This window comes from Urocitellus parryii, chromosome 1, assembly GCF_045843805.1.
Source record: "Urocitellus parryii isolate mUroPar1 chromosome 1, mUroPar1.hap1, whole genome shotgun sequence".
NCBI lineage: Eukaryota > Metazoa > Chordata > Mammalia > Rodentia > Sciuridae > Urocitellus > Urocitellus parryii.
The window spans coordinates 222,541,687-222,556,955 of NC_135531.1; the positions used below are offsets into that span (position 1 = coordinate 222,541,687).

Below are 15,269 nucleotides of genomic sequence, written 5' to 3' on the forward strand. Positions count from 1 at the left end.
TATATGCTTCCGATGATCTGGAGTCTCAAGGAAGACATGAGACAGCAAAATCAGACAATGAAAGATCACATTGACAAACAAATCCAGGAAGTAAAAGATCAATTTCACAGGGAGATAGAGGTAATAAAAAACAAACAAATAGAAATCCTAGAAATGCAGGAAACAATAAACCAACTTAAAAACTCAATTGAGAATACTACCAGCAGAGTAGATCACTTAGAAGAGAGAACATCAGACAATGAAGACAAAGTATTTCAACTGGAAAAGAACATAGACAGCTCAGCAAGTCTGCTAAGAAACCATGAGCAGAACATCCAAGAATTATGGGACAATATCAAAAGACCAAATTTAAGAGTCATTGGGATACAGGAAGGCACAGAGCTCCATACCAAAGGAATAAACAGTCTATTCAGTGAAATAATACGAGAAAACTTCCCAGACTTGAAGAATGAGACAGAATCCCAAATCCTAGAAGCCTACAGGACGCCAAATGTGCAAAATCATAAGAGATCCACACCTAGACACATTATAATGAAGATGTCCAACATACAGAATAAGGAGAGAATTTTAAAAGCTGCAAGAGAAAGAAAGCAGATTACATTTAGGGGTAAACCAATCAGGATAACAGCTGATCTCTCAACACAGACTCTGAAAGCTAGAAGATCCTGGAACAACATATTTCAAACACTGAAAGAAAATGGGTTCCAACCAAGAATCGTGTATCCGGCGAAATTAAGCTTCAGGATAGAAGATGAAATTAAAACCTTCCACAATAAACAAAAGTTAAAAGAATTCGCAGCTAGAAAACCATCTCTTCAAAAAATCCTTGGCAAAACATTACAGGAAGAGGAAATGGAAAATAACATTGAAAACCAACAATGGGAGGTAGGACAGTAAAGGGGGGAAAGTAGTCAAAGAGGATAATAAATCAGGTTTAGTAACATCAATAAACAAATATGGCTAGAAGAACAAACCATATCTCAATAATAACCCTAAATGTTAATGGCTTAAACTCACCAATCAAGAGACACAGGCTAGTAGAATGGATCACAAAACAAGACCCAACAATATGCTGCCTACAGGCGACGCATCTGATAGGAAAAGATATTCATAGACTGAAGGTGAAAGGTTGGGAAAAATCATACCACTCATATGGACTGCGGAAACAAGCAGGAGTGGCCATACTCATATCTAATAAAATAGATTTCAAGCCAAAGTTAATCAAAAGGGATAAAGAAGGACACTTCATACTGCTCAAGGGAACCATACACCAACAAGACATAACAATCATAAATATATATGCCCCAAATAATGGTGCAGCTGTGTTCATCAAGCAAACTCTTCTCAAGTTCAAGAGTCTAATAGACCACCATACAATAATCATGGGAGACTTCAACACACCTCTCTCACCACTGGACAGATCTTCCAAACAAAAGTTAAATAAGGAAACTATAGAACTCAATAACACAATTAACAACCTAGACTTAATTGACATATATAGACTATACCACCCAACATCAAGTAGTTACACTTTTTTCTCAGCAGGACAAGGAACCTTCTCAAAAATAGACCATATATTATGTCACAGGGCAACTCTTAGACAATATAAAGGGGTAGAGATAATACCATGCATCTTATCTGATCACAATGGAATGAAACTGAAAATCAATGATAAAAGAAGGAAGGAAAAATCAAGCATCACTTGGAGAATGAACAATAGGTTGCTGAATGATCAATGGGTTTTAGAAGACATCAAGGAGGAAATTAAAAACTTCCTAGAGTTAAATGAAAACACAGACACAACGTATCAGAATCTATGGGACACATTGAAAGCAGTTCTAAGAGGAAAATTCATTGCTTGGAGTTCATTCCTCAAAAAAAGAAAAAAACAACAAATAAATGATCTCATACTTCATCTCAAAATCCTAGAAAAAGAAGAGCAAAACAACAGCAAAAGAAGTAGAAGGCAAGAAATAATTAAAATCAGAGCTGAAATTAATGAAATTGAAACAAAAGAAACAATTGAAAAAATTGACAAAACTAAAAGTTGGTTCTTTGAAAAAATAAATAAAATTGACAGACCCTTAGCCATGCTAACGAAGAGAAGAAGAGAGAGAACCCAAATTACTAGCATACGGGATGAAAAAGGCAATATCACAACAGACACTTCAGAAATACAGTAGATAATCAGAAATTATTTTGAATCCTTATACTCCAATAAAATAGAAGATAGTGAAGGCATAGATAAATTCCTTAAGTCTTATGATCTGCCCAGATTGAGTCAGGAGGATATAGACAACCTAAACAGACCAATAACAATAGAGGAAATAGAAGAAACCATCAAAAGATTACCAACTAAGAAAAGCCCAGGACCGGATGGGTATACAGCAGAGTTTTACAAAACCTTTAAAGAGGAACTAACACCAATACTTTTCAAGCTATTTCAGGAAATAGAAAAAGAGGGAGAACTTCCAAATTCATTCTACAAGGCCAACATCACTCTGATTCCGAAACCAGACAAAGACACTTCAAAGAAAGAAAACTACAGACCAATATCTCTAATGAACCTTGACGCAAAAATCCTCAATAAAATTCTGGCGAATCAGATTCAAATACATATCAAAAAAATTATACATCATGATCAAGTAGGATTCATCCCTGGGATGCAAGGCTGGTTCAATATACGGAAATCAATAAATGTTATTCACCACATCAATAGACTTAAAAATAAGAACCATATGATCATCTCGATAGATGCAGAAAAAGCATTCGACAAAGTACAGCATCCCTTTATGTTCAAAACTCTAGAAAAATTAGGGATAACTGGATCATACCTCAACATTGTAAAAGCAATCTATGATAAGCCACAGGCCAGCATCATTCTGAATGGAGAAAAATTGAAGGCATTCCCTCTAAGATCTGGTACAAGACAGGGATGCCCTCTCTCACCACTTCTGTTCAACATAGTCCTCGAAACACTGGCCAGAGCAATTAGGCAGACGAAAGAAATTAAAGGCATAAAAATAGGAAAAGAAGAACTTAAATTATCACTATTTGCAGATGATATGATTCTATACCTAGCAGACCCAAAAGGGTCTACAAAGAAGCTATTAGAGCTAATAAATGAATTCAGCAAAGTGGCAGGATATAAGATCAACACGCATAAATCAAAGGCATTCCTGTATATCAGCGACAAATCCTCTGAAACGGAAATGAGGACAACTACTCCATTCACAATATCCCCCCAAAAAATAAAATACTTGGGAATCAACCTAACAAAAGAGGTGAAAGATTTATACAATGAAAATTACAGAACCCTAAAGAAAGATATAGAAGAAGACCTTAGAAGATGGAAAAATATACCCTGCTCATGGATAGGCAGAACTAACATCATCAAAATGGCGATAATACCAAAAGTTTTCTATAAGTTCACTGCAATGCCAATCAAAATCCCAACAGCATATCTTGTAGAAATAGATAAAAGAATCATGAAATTCATATGGAATAATAAAAGACCCAGAATAGCAAAAACAATGCTAAGCAGGAAGTGTGAATCAGGTGGTATAGCGATACCAGACTTCAAACTATACTACAGAGCAATAGTAACAAAAACAGCATGGTACTGGTACCAAAACAGGCGGGTGGACCAATGGTTCAGAATAGAGGACACAGTAACCAATCCACAAAACTACAACTATCTTATATTTGATAAAGGGGCTAAAAGCATGCAATGGAGGAAGGATAGCATCTTCAACAAATGGTGCTGGCAAAACTGGAAATCCATTTGCATCAAAATGAATCTGAATCCCTATCTCTCGCCATGCACAAAAGTTAACTCCAAATGGATCAAGGAGCTTGATATTAAATCAGAGACACCGCATCTGATAGAAGAAAAAGTTGGTTATGATCTACATGCTGTGGGATCGGGCTCCAAATTCCTCAATAGGACACCCATAGCGCAAGAGTTAACAACTAGAATCAACAAATGGGACTTACTCAAACTAAAAAGTTTTTTCTCAGCAAAAGAAACAATAAGAGAGATAAACAGGGAGCCTACATCCTGGGAACAAATCTTTACTCCACACACTTCAGATAGAGCCCTAATAACCAGAATATACAAAGAACTCAAAAAATTAGACAATAAGATAACAAATAACCCAATCAATAAATGGGCCAAGGACCTGAACAGACACTTCTCAGAGGAGGACATACAATCAATCAATAAGTACATGAAAAAATGCTCACCATCGCTAGCAGTCAGAGAAATGCAAATCAAAACTACCCTAAGATACCATCTCACTCCAGTAAGATTGGCAGCCATTAGGAAGTCAAACAACAATAAGTGCTGGAGAGGATGCAGGGAAAAGGGCACTCTTGTTCATTGCTGGTGGGACTGCAAATTGGTGCAGCCAATTTGGAAAGCAGTATGGAGATTTCTTGGAAAGCTGGGAATGGAACCACCATTTGACCCAGCTATTCCCCTTCTCGGTCTATTCCCTAAAGACCTAATAAGAGCATGCTACAGGGACACTGCTACATCCATGTTCATAGCAGCTCAATTCACGATAGCAAGACTGTGGAACCAGCCTAGATGCCCTTCAATAGATGAATGGATAAAAAAAATGTGGCATTTATACACTATGGAGTATTACTCTGCATTAAAAAATGACAAAATCATAGAATTTGGAGGGAAATGGATGGCATTAGAGCAGATTATGCTAAGTGAAGCTAGTCAATCTTTAAAAAACAAATACCAAATGACTCCTTTGATATAAGGGGAGTAAACAAGGACACGGTAGTGACGAAGAGCTTGAGAAGAAGATTTACATTAAACAGGGATGAGAGGTGGGAGGGAAAGGGAGTGAGAAGGGAAATCGCATGGAAATGGAAGGCGATCCTCAGGGTTATACAAAATGACATATAAGAGGAAAGGAGGGGTAAGACAAGATAATACAAATGGAAGAAATGATTTACAGTAGAAGGGGTAGAGAGAGAAAAGGGGAGGGGAGGGGAGGGGAGGGGGGATAGTAGAGAATAGGACAGACAGCAGAATACATCAGACACTAGAAAGGCAATATGTCAATCAATGGAAGGGTAACTGATGTGATACAGCAATCTGTATAAGGGGTAAAAGTGGGAGTTCATAACCCACTTGAATCAAACCGTGTAATATGATGTATTAAGAACTATGTAATGTTTTGAACGACCAATAATAAAAAAAAAAAGAAGAAGTTATTTGCATTCTTCCTGGAGCTGGGGATGAAGCTCATTGGTAATTCACTTGCCTTGTGAGACCCGGGGTCCAGTAAAAAAAAAACAAAAACAATACTCAAAAGTAGGGTTAGAGGATAAATTCTAAAGGTATCTGCATACTCCCAATATTCTAAAGGTATCTGCATACTCCCAACATTAACAAGTAAATCGTGATATTTGTAAATCATGGTATTTGTGCTTAAAGAAGGAATCATGATACCACGCAACCCAAAGCAACCTTGCCAAACTCCTCCATTACTCACTCACCGATCGGCTGCCGGTACGGATGGTACACATGGATGTCAAAGGGCCTGTGTGTGGTGTTCACCAGCACCTTCCTATCTGATCCATCATATTTGTTTCCCTTTTCAACTGTCCTTGTATTCCAGTCTGTCCAGTAAATAGTGTCTTCAAAAACGGTAATAGCAAAGGGGTGAGGCAGCGTCCCGTCATACACTGTGTGACGATGGCGACCCTCCAAATCTGAGTACCTGGGGCAGCGGGAAGAGACACTCCCTCAGTGAGGAAAATAACGTAACCCCACTTCAAATGCTTTGCAGGATGAGTGAACAAAAAAAAAAAAAAAAACACTTAATAAAACTACCCTCCTGGTCTTTAATGCAAACTAAAGCTAAACTTTTATTTCAACTGACCAAAAGATAGAAAAGTTAGAAAAGCCATGCTTCAAAATTAGGAACAGCCACAGAGGTAAACAATCACTGACTCCTAACCCCAGCTGGTATCCTACAGCTGCAGCTGGCATGGCTGTGGAAGGTTTGTGATCTCTCATGCTGATGTTTTCCATTAAGCAACCTTTGGATTTCCTAGGGTGAACACCATTCTTGTTTCCTAAAGTCATTGGAAGAAACCAGAAATGGCAACATAAAGCTGGAATCCCATCTTCTTGGGAACATTCTTAAGAGTGAAGCTGTTGTAAGAGACAGGTTCTCAGTGTAACCCCAGGTAATATGCCTTATGGGCCTGCAGGGTTAACTTAACACTTGTCAAAGAACATTTAGTACTAATCATGCCATGGGCATGAATAAACCATCAGAAGGGAGTCTCTGATTTTGAGATGTCACAGGGCATCCATAGTCATAGCTGAATTTCCAAGTCATCTTAGTTCTCAGTCATTTCTATGAATCTATGCCAAAAGTCACTTCTAAAATACTGATATTTTAATATTTTGAAAATTTGGAACAGCTCCTAAAATTCAAACAAGAAGTAGAATAAGTTACCAACCAAAAAGTATGATCATATTAGCCTTGAAGTGTTAGAAATATTTCCCCAGAAGCTAGGAAAACCTGAGCTAGGAAAGCCTGTGTTGATAACAATGAAGATAAAGGATCAGAACACAGCTACCAGGTGACAGAACTTCTAAGGGCCTTTGAAGTAGCTCTCCTGAATGACTGGTACTTCTAAGCTTTTGAATGCAAGACATTACTATGTTCCAGTCAGGGCCATAAATAGCCATGCCCCCAAAATAAACATGTACTAGTTGGTTAATATTATATTACCTTTTTTAAAATAAGAATTTTGGGGGCTGGAGTTGTGGCTCGGCAGTAGAGCACTTGCCTAGCACGTGAGGGGCCTTGGGTTTGATCCTCAGCACCATATAAAAATAAATAAATAAAATAAAGGTATTGTGTCCAACTACACCTAAAAAATAAATATTTTTTTAAAAATAAGAATTTTCACTGCCTATTATAATACTTCACACAATTTTAAAAAATTATCCTGATGCCAGAAAGGTTTCAATGCATTATGACATTGAATAAATGATAACAGACCCTGTTGCTAGGCAAAATATTTTACTTATCAATAAATGCACCAATGCTTTTGTTCCTTTTATTTTTTTCAAGGACTATATGGAAACTATGAAATTAATCATATATTTGGGAGGGGAAAACAAAGCAAAGGGAAAAGGAAATCAAGGTGGGTATTGAATATTAAGGGGAGAGATTACTAACTTTATTTTCTAGAGGAAGAAGAAAAGGAAGAAGTGAAAGTACCAAGTTATCAACCCTGATAGTACAACTTCAAAGTTCACTCTCTTTCTACTGTACCATACCATAGGACTCAGTGAACTACTTATAGGAATAAGGCCAGCTAAAAGATACACAGGACAAATACGCTGGAAGTACAAACCCTGGAATCTGCACTAAACAGTGGCCCTGTTGTTTTGTTCTTTTCTATTACTTACTCAATGTAACCCAGGTGAGCATCTGCCCAGTACAGGAGATCGTTGGTGTAATCGATGGTGATGGCATTGGGCCACTCTAACTTGGTAGAGATAATCACAGACTTATTGGATCCATCCATGCCCATTCTCCCAATGTACGCACGGTAAGCCCAGTCTGCCCAGTAGACATGCCTATAGGAGCAAACAGAGGGTCAGTCCCTGAAGCTGAAGGAAGTCAGTAGCCAAAAGACACAGCTTTTCTCCCTTTAGAGAAATGGAGTTTATATCCCACAGAGCCTCTTAGAAAGGGAAGAAAGCTAACAGAAAATAATCTAGAAGAGATTAAAGGGAATGAGGTACAGGAAATGCTCAAGGAAGAATGATTAACTATGGACTTCAGTGATTTGACATGGAGAGTCCAGGAAAAAAATGTTTCTTTTACCACAGTATTCTTTGCATGCAGCCAAAACGTGTAACTTGACAAAAAAAAAAAAAAATGAAAAGGTGTGCCATGGCAAAGATAACAGAAGAGCAGATGAGGATCACTTGAACAAGCCATGCTTCTACCCATGACACTAAACCATTTACCAGGTAGGAAAAGCAGAAGACAAATCCCAGCAAGATACTGGCCTTGAGAGAGCCTTTTTGATAACAGAGGCGGAATAAGGGCATGAAAGAAGAGCCCAAGATTACAGGGAGACAATACCCATATTGAGGGTGAAGGACAATTCCTCTGGGATTATCAAAGCAGAAGGTGTTGTTGGCATCCACACAGTGCTGGGCCAGGGTGCGGCGGTATCGACCTTCCAGGTCGGAGACGAAGAGGCTATCTAGGTGGGCATCCACCCAGTAAAGCTTCCTGAAATAAGAGAGCGAGGGGTTACTGACAGAATCACTTGGTTCAGCCTCCCAATCTCCTGTTCAAGCTTCCTGAGAATCACACAGGCAGCTGTTGGAAGGCACATTTCCCAGGCCAAAAGAAGGTGGGAGGGAGTCTGAAGTTAACTCTGCAGCAATGAGGCAATGGAAGGTACCAGAGTGTCTGCTACAGTTCCCACTTTCAGGGGATGTCATGCAGGGAATTCTGAGGCCACACCTCACAGCAGGAGTCTGGTTTTACCTCCTTCCTGCGGCCAAAGGCACCTTCTCAGGCAGTGCCAAGGTTTACTGGATGGGGAAGCAGAAACAGATGCCATGAATTACGGTTTGAATGGTGGAATCAAGGAAACGGACTTGTCTAGTGTGCACAAAGGAACTCTGAATTCTGACCCCCTTGATGTAAAGGGGTACCTCTCCCATCATGGCCCAGTCAGACTAGACTGGCAGAATGAGTTTCTTACGCTATGATGTATTTTACTTAATCGAACTTAAGAAGCCTTGGCAATGTATTAGAATCTGTTAGAAACTTCTGCCTCAGGGACGTTTCAGGTCTGAGTGTACTGATGTTCAATAAAACCAATTTATTTTCTGTAGAGCAGGTGTTTGTAATCAAAGAAGCCTGGACTTTGGGGGTCTGTACACCATCCAAAACTGATGCAAATTGTGTAAGCACAAGTGGGTAAGTGCTTTTATCCATCAAGGGGCCCAGGGTTTTCATCGGAATCTTAAAATATCCCAAAGATCAATATTCCTAGAATTGGAGGGTCATCAATACCAATTGAACAGAGAATGGTCTTCTTCTAAAGGGCTTAAATGCTTCTTTGCATGACATAAGCCCAGTCCAACTGTGCTAGAGGCCAGAATAGCAGCACCCTGTTCTTATGAGGAGGGATAAATGAATAAATGGACATGCCTTGCCAATTAAGACACTTGAGTAAGTCCCAATGAGTGAGATGACCACAATCTACATCTTGGATTCCATCATTGTAGTGGCCAAGAATACCAATAATAGTGGTAGCTATATATTGAATACTTACTAAATGCTAGGCCCTAGACTAAGAAATTTTTAAGACATTGTATTACTTAAGATCACAGCAACCCTGAAAGGAGATACTATTATTCCCATCTTCCTGATGAGACTGCAGAAGCCCCAATGTTATATAACTAGTAAGTGGCAGAGCAGGAATTCAAGATTGGCTACACTCCACCACAGGGCACTTGTACTCTGTTGAGGTTCTGCATTTCCATTAAGTTCTCTTCACTCCATAGTTGAAAGACTGATCCTGTGATCAGACGCTTGGAGAGAACATGAAGACCTTCTTTGTCTGCACTACTGGAAATATTAAGAAGACAAAAAGCCAGCACTATCTTCCAACATGCATAGTGGTGTTTTAAAAAATCAGTAGCTCAGACATTATTACCCTCTGTACATATATAACTATATGGCTGGTGTGATTCTATATCATGTACAACCAGAAGAATGAGAAATTATACTCCATTATATATGATGCATCAAAGTGCATTCTACTGTCATGTATAACTAATTAAAACAAATTTTAAAATTAGATCAAGTTTAAAAGCTTTGGAAACTAAACAATCTCATATTGGCTGTGCACTTTTGTATTAAGTTCTTGCTGAATAATGTATTAATTTGTATTAATGTTGTATTAATGTTAGGGGAAAACGTTTCTAATTTCAATGTAGTTCCTATCTTATGTCTCCTACCAATGCAAATGTGACTGAGTTCTATCTTTCGTGTTTTAAGGACTATTTAACCTGGCTGTGCTTCTTCCTAGACTTTTGAGAAAAGGTGTGGGCCATTTTCCCCCAGCCTCACTCAGATTTCCTTGCTCTGTCTTCCTCACTACCACACACAGAAATAATTCTCCTTTCTGATCAAGAATATGTCACAGTAGAGAAAAAAAAGGGCTGAAACCCAGACGGAAATAATATTCTACGAGTTTGGGGGGGAGAGGGTTAAATGACATTATCTTTGAGTTATAGTATTATTTTCCCCTGCACTGCAGCAAATGATGGGGACAGGAATTGGACCATGGTTAGTTCTGTTCCTGTAAATCATTAATCACTATGTTTTTGGACATGGAGTAGAGCCATATTCATATTCATGCTGTCAATGCTTCATACATTATTCAGCAAGAACTTAGGAGCACGTCTGGCAGGCCAGCTGCTCAGGGAGAACCGGGCACCAAATTCTCCCTCTGGTTTTAGGCCCTTTCCCCTGAAGATGGCCACAAAGCAAGGAGCCACCTGGAGGTCTGGGCTGACTGCAACTAGAATATTTACATTAGTGCCTATAGCTTCATGTCTATTAACCACACAGTCAACTGGCTTATGCTTCCAAGTATCTAACAGACTTGATATGTAACAGAGACATTAAGAAGTGTGCCTGATCAGGTAATGTTTCAATTATAACATCATCATCCTACCTTGAAAACCCTCAGTCTCTAGAAGAACTATCTCAAAAGAAAAGCATTTCAGATCAGCCATCCTCTGCCTCATGACGAACCCAGATTTGGGGATGATTAAGCATTGGAAGCAAGCCTGTGGACTCCAGAACAGCAAGGGCTTTGCCTGCCTGTTCACCTCCTGGTCCCCAGTGCCCACCATCACACCTGGCAGGGAGGAGGTACTCAGCATATTTAAATGACTGAATGCACCAATGAATGTGAGGATCAGTCCTTAATATCATCTCCAGTTAACTGAAGGCCTACGGATAGCGGGGTTCTTTCCTCCCTTGTGATACCCTTCTCCATAAAAGTAATATCAGAAATTCTTACAATCACTAAAGTTCTGTGGTATCCTATTCGAGTATTAAGTAAAAAGCAGAAAAAAACATGCAGAAGTATTAAATGCATCCACATATTAACACAGGTTGAAAAGATCAATTCCCTATCCAGATAAAACACAGTATTTTCCTTGTAATTTTTAACTTTTAAAAAGCTCATCAGTGTTTCCTCACCTGGCAACCCAGTCAACAGCCAGACTTTCTGCAGCTGGTAGTCTGTGGCTTATGATTGTCTCCCTGTTTGTCTTGTTCAGAAACATCCTCTCGATGACTTGCCTCTGTCTATCAATCCAGTACAATCTCTTTTCTACTCTGTCAAAATCCAGTGCCACAACATTGCCCAATCCTTGTAAAATGAGCGAGTAAGAATAGCCATCTACAGTTAAATTTCTCAAGTAGTAACGGTTGCTAAAAATGAGATAGGGTTCAATGTTACTGTTCTGCCGGCAGGTCTTCCCATCTGGCTCACGGATGTAGCCTGGGGCACACTTGCAGATGTAGGAGCCTATCTCGTTCTCACACTTCTGGCTGCAGACATAGGGCGTCTCCTTGCACTCATCAACATCAACACAAGTCCGCTTGTCAGACATAAGCTTGTAGCCAGGATGACAAGAGCAATAGAAACTGGTGAGGGTATCTGTGCAGTTGTGGTCACAGCCACTGATGGAAGGATCCTGGCACTCATTAATGCCTGTAGGTAAAAGACAGTTGTTATTATTATTTTGGTATAAAAAACGTCAGTGATGTCAACATTTCTCCTGGCAATATCAATTTTTTTTTTAAAGAGAGTGAGAGAGAGAGAGAGAGAGAGAGAGAATTTTTTAATATTTATTTTTTAGTTTTCGGCGGGCATAACATCTTTGTTTGTATGTGGTGCTGAGGATCAAACCCGGGCCGCACGCATGCCAGGCAAGCGCGCCACCGCTTGAGCCACATCCCCAGCCCCGCAATATCAATTCTTAATGAATCATGCCAGAAAACTGTCGACCATGGGGTGATTCAAAAGCCACTATTTTTTCAACTTTCTCTCCCACTTAATCCTTCAACTGTGGTTTTCACACTCAATACTGGTAACAAAGGTAGCTGACTTCTAGTGCTGTGCTTGCCAACCTCTCATTAAACAATAGTTTTAAAAATAAAATGGCAGGAGAAAGGAGAACAGAGGGTCCTGCCTAGAGTGTAGGCAAAACAGAATCCCCTTAAGGAAGAGGGAAAAGGCTGATTTGTAATATCCCCTATTGCAGTGATGGGATAGGCACACCCTGGCCATTCTCAAGCTACCAGCTTGCCACCACTGACTACAGAGTGGCAAAAAGTTATCACCATGTGCCTCTCACAGGACAGCATGAGCATGGACGTGAGCTCATCACCAGGAGCACCACAACAGTAGGTGTGCCTTGGCTGGTCCTGTGACGCATGGCCAAGCTCACTCAGAAACCATCTGCAAAGGGAGGGGAACAGGTGCTTATTAATTCTCTATTCAGCCAGGAGCCACAGATTAAAAATTACTTCATGTGCTAAAAAAAAAAAAAAAATCAGACCTTATACTGCTGCTGATTTACCAGGTAACACTAAGCAATTCATTTCATATCTACAGGCTAAAGTTGTATTATTTGCAAAAGAAAGAGGGTTTACATGATCAACCAGATTTGTTCTGGTTATAAGAGTAGATGTTTAGTACCTTTGGAAGAGACCTCATGAGATCAAACTAAAATTTTACATTTGCATTATGTACAATTGAGAATTTGGTTTTGGTTTCAATAGGCACAGAAAAATTAATTAAAGCCTAATGAGAATCTAACCAAATTAGGACTAAATATAAGAAAATTCTCTTAAGAGTTTTGGTATAAATGTCTAAAAGTAATAGGTGTATTTTTATTTATTTAATGGTTTCTGAAACTTTTGGTAGAAACTAACAGTAGTTTTTCTTGTATTAGAGCAAATAATTAGTTTTTGCATTTTTTATGTTATACGTATGTATTCCCTTCTCTAAATTTCCATAGCACATTCTCTCTGAGTTTCTCTGTCTACAGCTTGATTTTTATGTTAAGAACAGAAACCACATTATATATTCTGGGTCAATTAGGCAATGCACTTAATGACCACTGATAGTGAATCAGTGGAAGAAAAAAAATAAATAAAAAGATATGACCTTTCTTTCAAAGCATTTGTCTTTGATTAAAGAGACAATGCCAGCATACAATGTTCCTGTGATCAAACTCCACAAACAGGAATTCAAGATGCTGCTAAGCAAACAGTACCCATTTTGTAAATTCTCCACTGGTTTGCTTAAGGTGGTGGGGTAAGGAGGAGATTAAAATTCTCCTATTGAGCGCCTGAGGACAAAACTGAAGAGCCAGCTAAACAGTCCTAGCAGAGAGATGCTTCAGGCAATACGTCATTCCAAGGGTCTAAAGATCATCAACACTGTTCATTCTTGGGCACCTTATTCAGCAGACCTCTTAAAAAAAAATGGCCTGTATATTTGTTCATCTTCTATTCTTTCTAATGGTTGCTTAACTCAAGAATTATCTCCCAAAATATGGTGGTGTGCCTGTCTTGCATGCCAGGAAATCTTTGCCTTTTGATATCAAAGCCACAAGAAATTTTTGGAAATGTGCACACAGAAAACAGATGGTAAAGTCCTGGTCAGTCTTGAAGGATTGAGAATCCACACCAAGCCGTTAGCCACCTCTGTCCTTTTGGTAAGTTTTCCACTGTACTCACCACAGCCTTTCTCATCACTGTTGTCGGAACAGTCATCCAGGTGGTTGCAGACTTTCACCATCTCGAGGCAGCGCCCATTGTCACATTTGAACTGATGAGGCGGGCATGTGGCTTCTGGGGTGTGGCACAGGTGCTCCAGCTCATCAGAGTTGTCCCCACAGTCGTTCTCCTCATCACAGACAAAGTCCTCATTAATGCAGCGCCCATTCTGACAGGTAAACTCACTCTTACTGCAGGTGGGGTAGGAGCAGCCCCTCTCATCACTATAGTCACCACAGTCATTGCGCCGGTCACACCTGTGTGAAGGGACCCAGAGTGGCTGACAAGACTCATCTCTCATCCAAGTGTTTCTTCTCTATCCACCTGAATGACAGCTTAAGCTTGATCATTTCAATAAGATGGGCAATGACTCGGTCCCCTTCCCTCCAGAAACTTCATCTTCCTCACCAATAATAATGTGGCATTTGTACAGCATGCCCAGGTGCTACCATGAGAATGTGGATCTAGAGCTTTAAAAAAAAAAACCCACATTCATCCTTTCCCCTAGTTGATAGATTAGAATATTCCTCAGATGATAAGATAGCTTAATTGCACAGTCAATATCCCAGTGATAGAAGTACCCATACGCAAGTGGAAACTCAAAAGGGTGAGTATTGTGTATATAAAGGTTAAGATCATTGGGTGTGACTGCTAAGAACATGTTCTCTTCCAACTGGAATCATATTTGCACTAGCAGTCCTATTCATTCTATCCTTCCATAGTCCCATGGCCATTTGTCATGAGATATGGGCCATTATGGTTCTGGGAAGGAGGGAAAATTAATAGATTAACATGAATGGTATTGGCAAAGGAAGAAGGCCTATTGTAGTCCTAGAAGCTATTTGGGGACCTAACATTCCCAGGCACGAGGACCATATAGTTCCCTCAAGTGATGTGAACCAAACAGGTCTTTCTTCTCTACACTATTCCAAGATCCCATAAAAGTCATGATTACTAAAGAGGGTTCTGCTGACAATAGCAAACTCATCCTAAGTGTAAAGGAATTTAGGCTAAGGACAGACAAAACTCATTTTGATAATTCACACAACAATTTAGAATAGAAGGCCCAGGAGCTGGAGGCAGAACATTGCAAGACCTTAAAAGGCACAGAAGGTGAAAGTGATCAATCTTACCAACAACCTACAATCAACTTGCTAATCGCAGTTGCCATCCACAGACCCAGGTCCCTGCCAATGTGATTAACACCACAACATATGCATGGACCTGTGAAGAAAGCCAGGGCCACAGCACACTGGCTCAGCCCCACCTGGCCTCGTGGGAGCTATTACAACTCATTTCTGAATGCTTTGAGACACCAATGTTTTCCTCTCTCTAATTCCAGCTCAAGAGGGAAAGTCAGGTGAACAAATCACCATGATTTTA

At 39.6% G+C, this 15,269-nt stretch overlaps 1 protein-coding gene across 1 annotated transcript in view; it reads right to left on the reverse strand.

The window, feature by feature from the left end:
• Lrp2 (LDL receptor related protein 2) overlaps positions 1–15,269 on the reverse strand; it is a 190,914-nt gene that overhangs the window by 40,715 nt on the left and 134,930 nt on the right. Inside the window, exons 51-55 of the mRNA XM_077794842.1 lie at positions 13,848–14,143; positions 11,295–11,811; positions 8,142–8,294; positions 7,457–7,627; positions 5,521–5,744 (exon numbers count right to left, since the gene is read on the reverse strand). Of these exons, the coding sequence (XP_077650968.1) occupies positions 5,521–5,744; positions 7,457–7,627; positions 8,142–8,294; positions 11,295–11,811; positions 13,848–14,143 (1,361 nt within the window). The remainder of the gene's footprint in view (positions 1–5,520; positions 5,745–7,456; positions 7,628–8,141; positions 8,295–11,294; positions 11,812–13,847; positions 14,144–15,269) is intronic.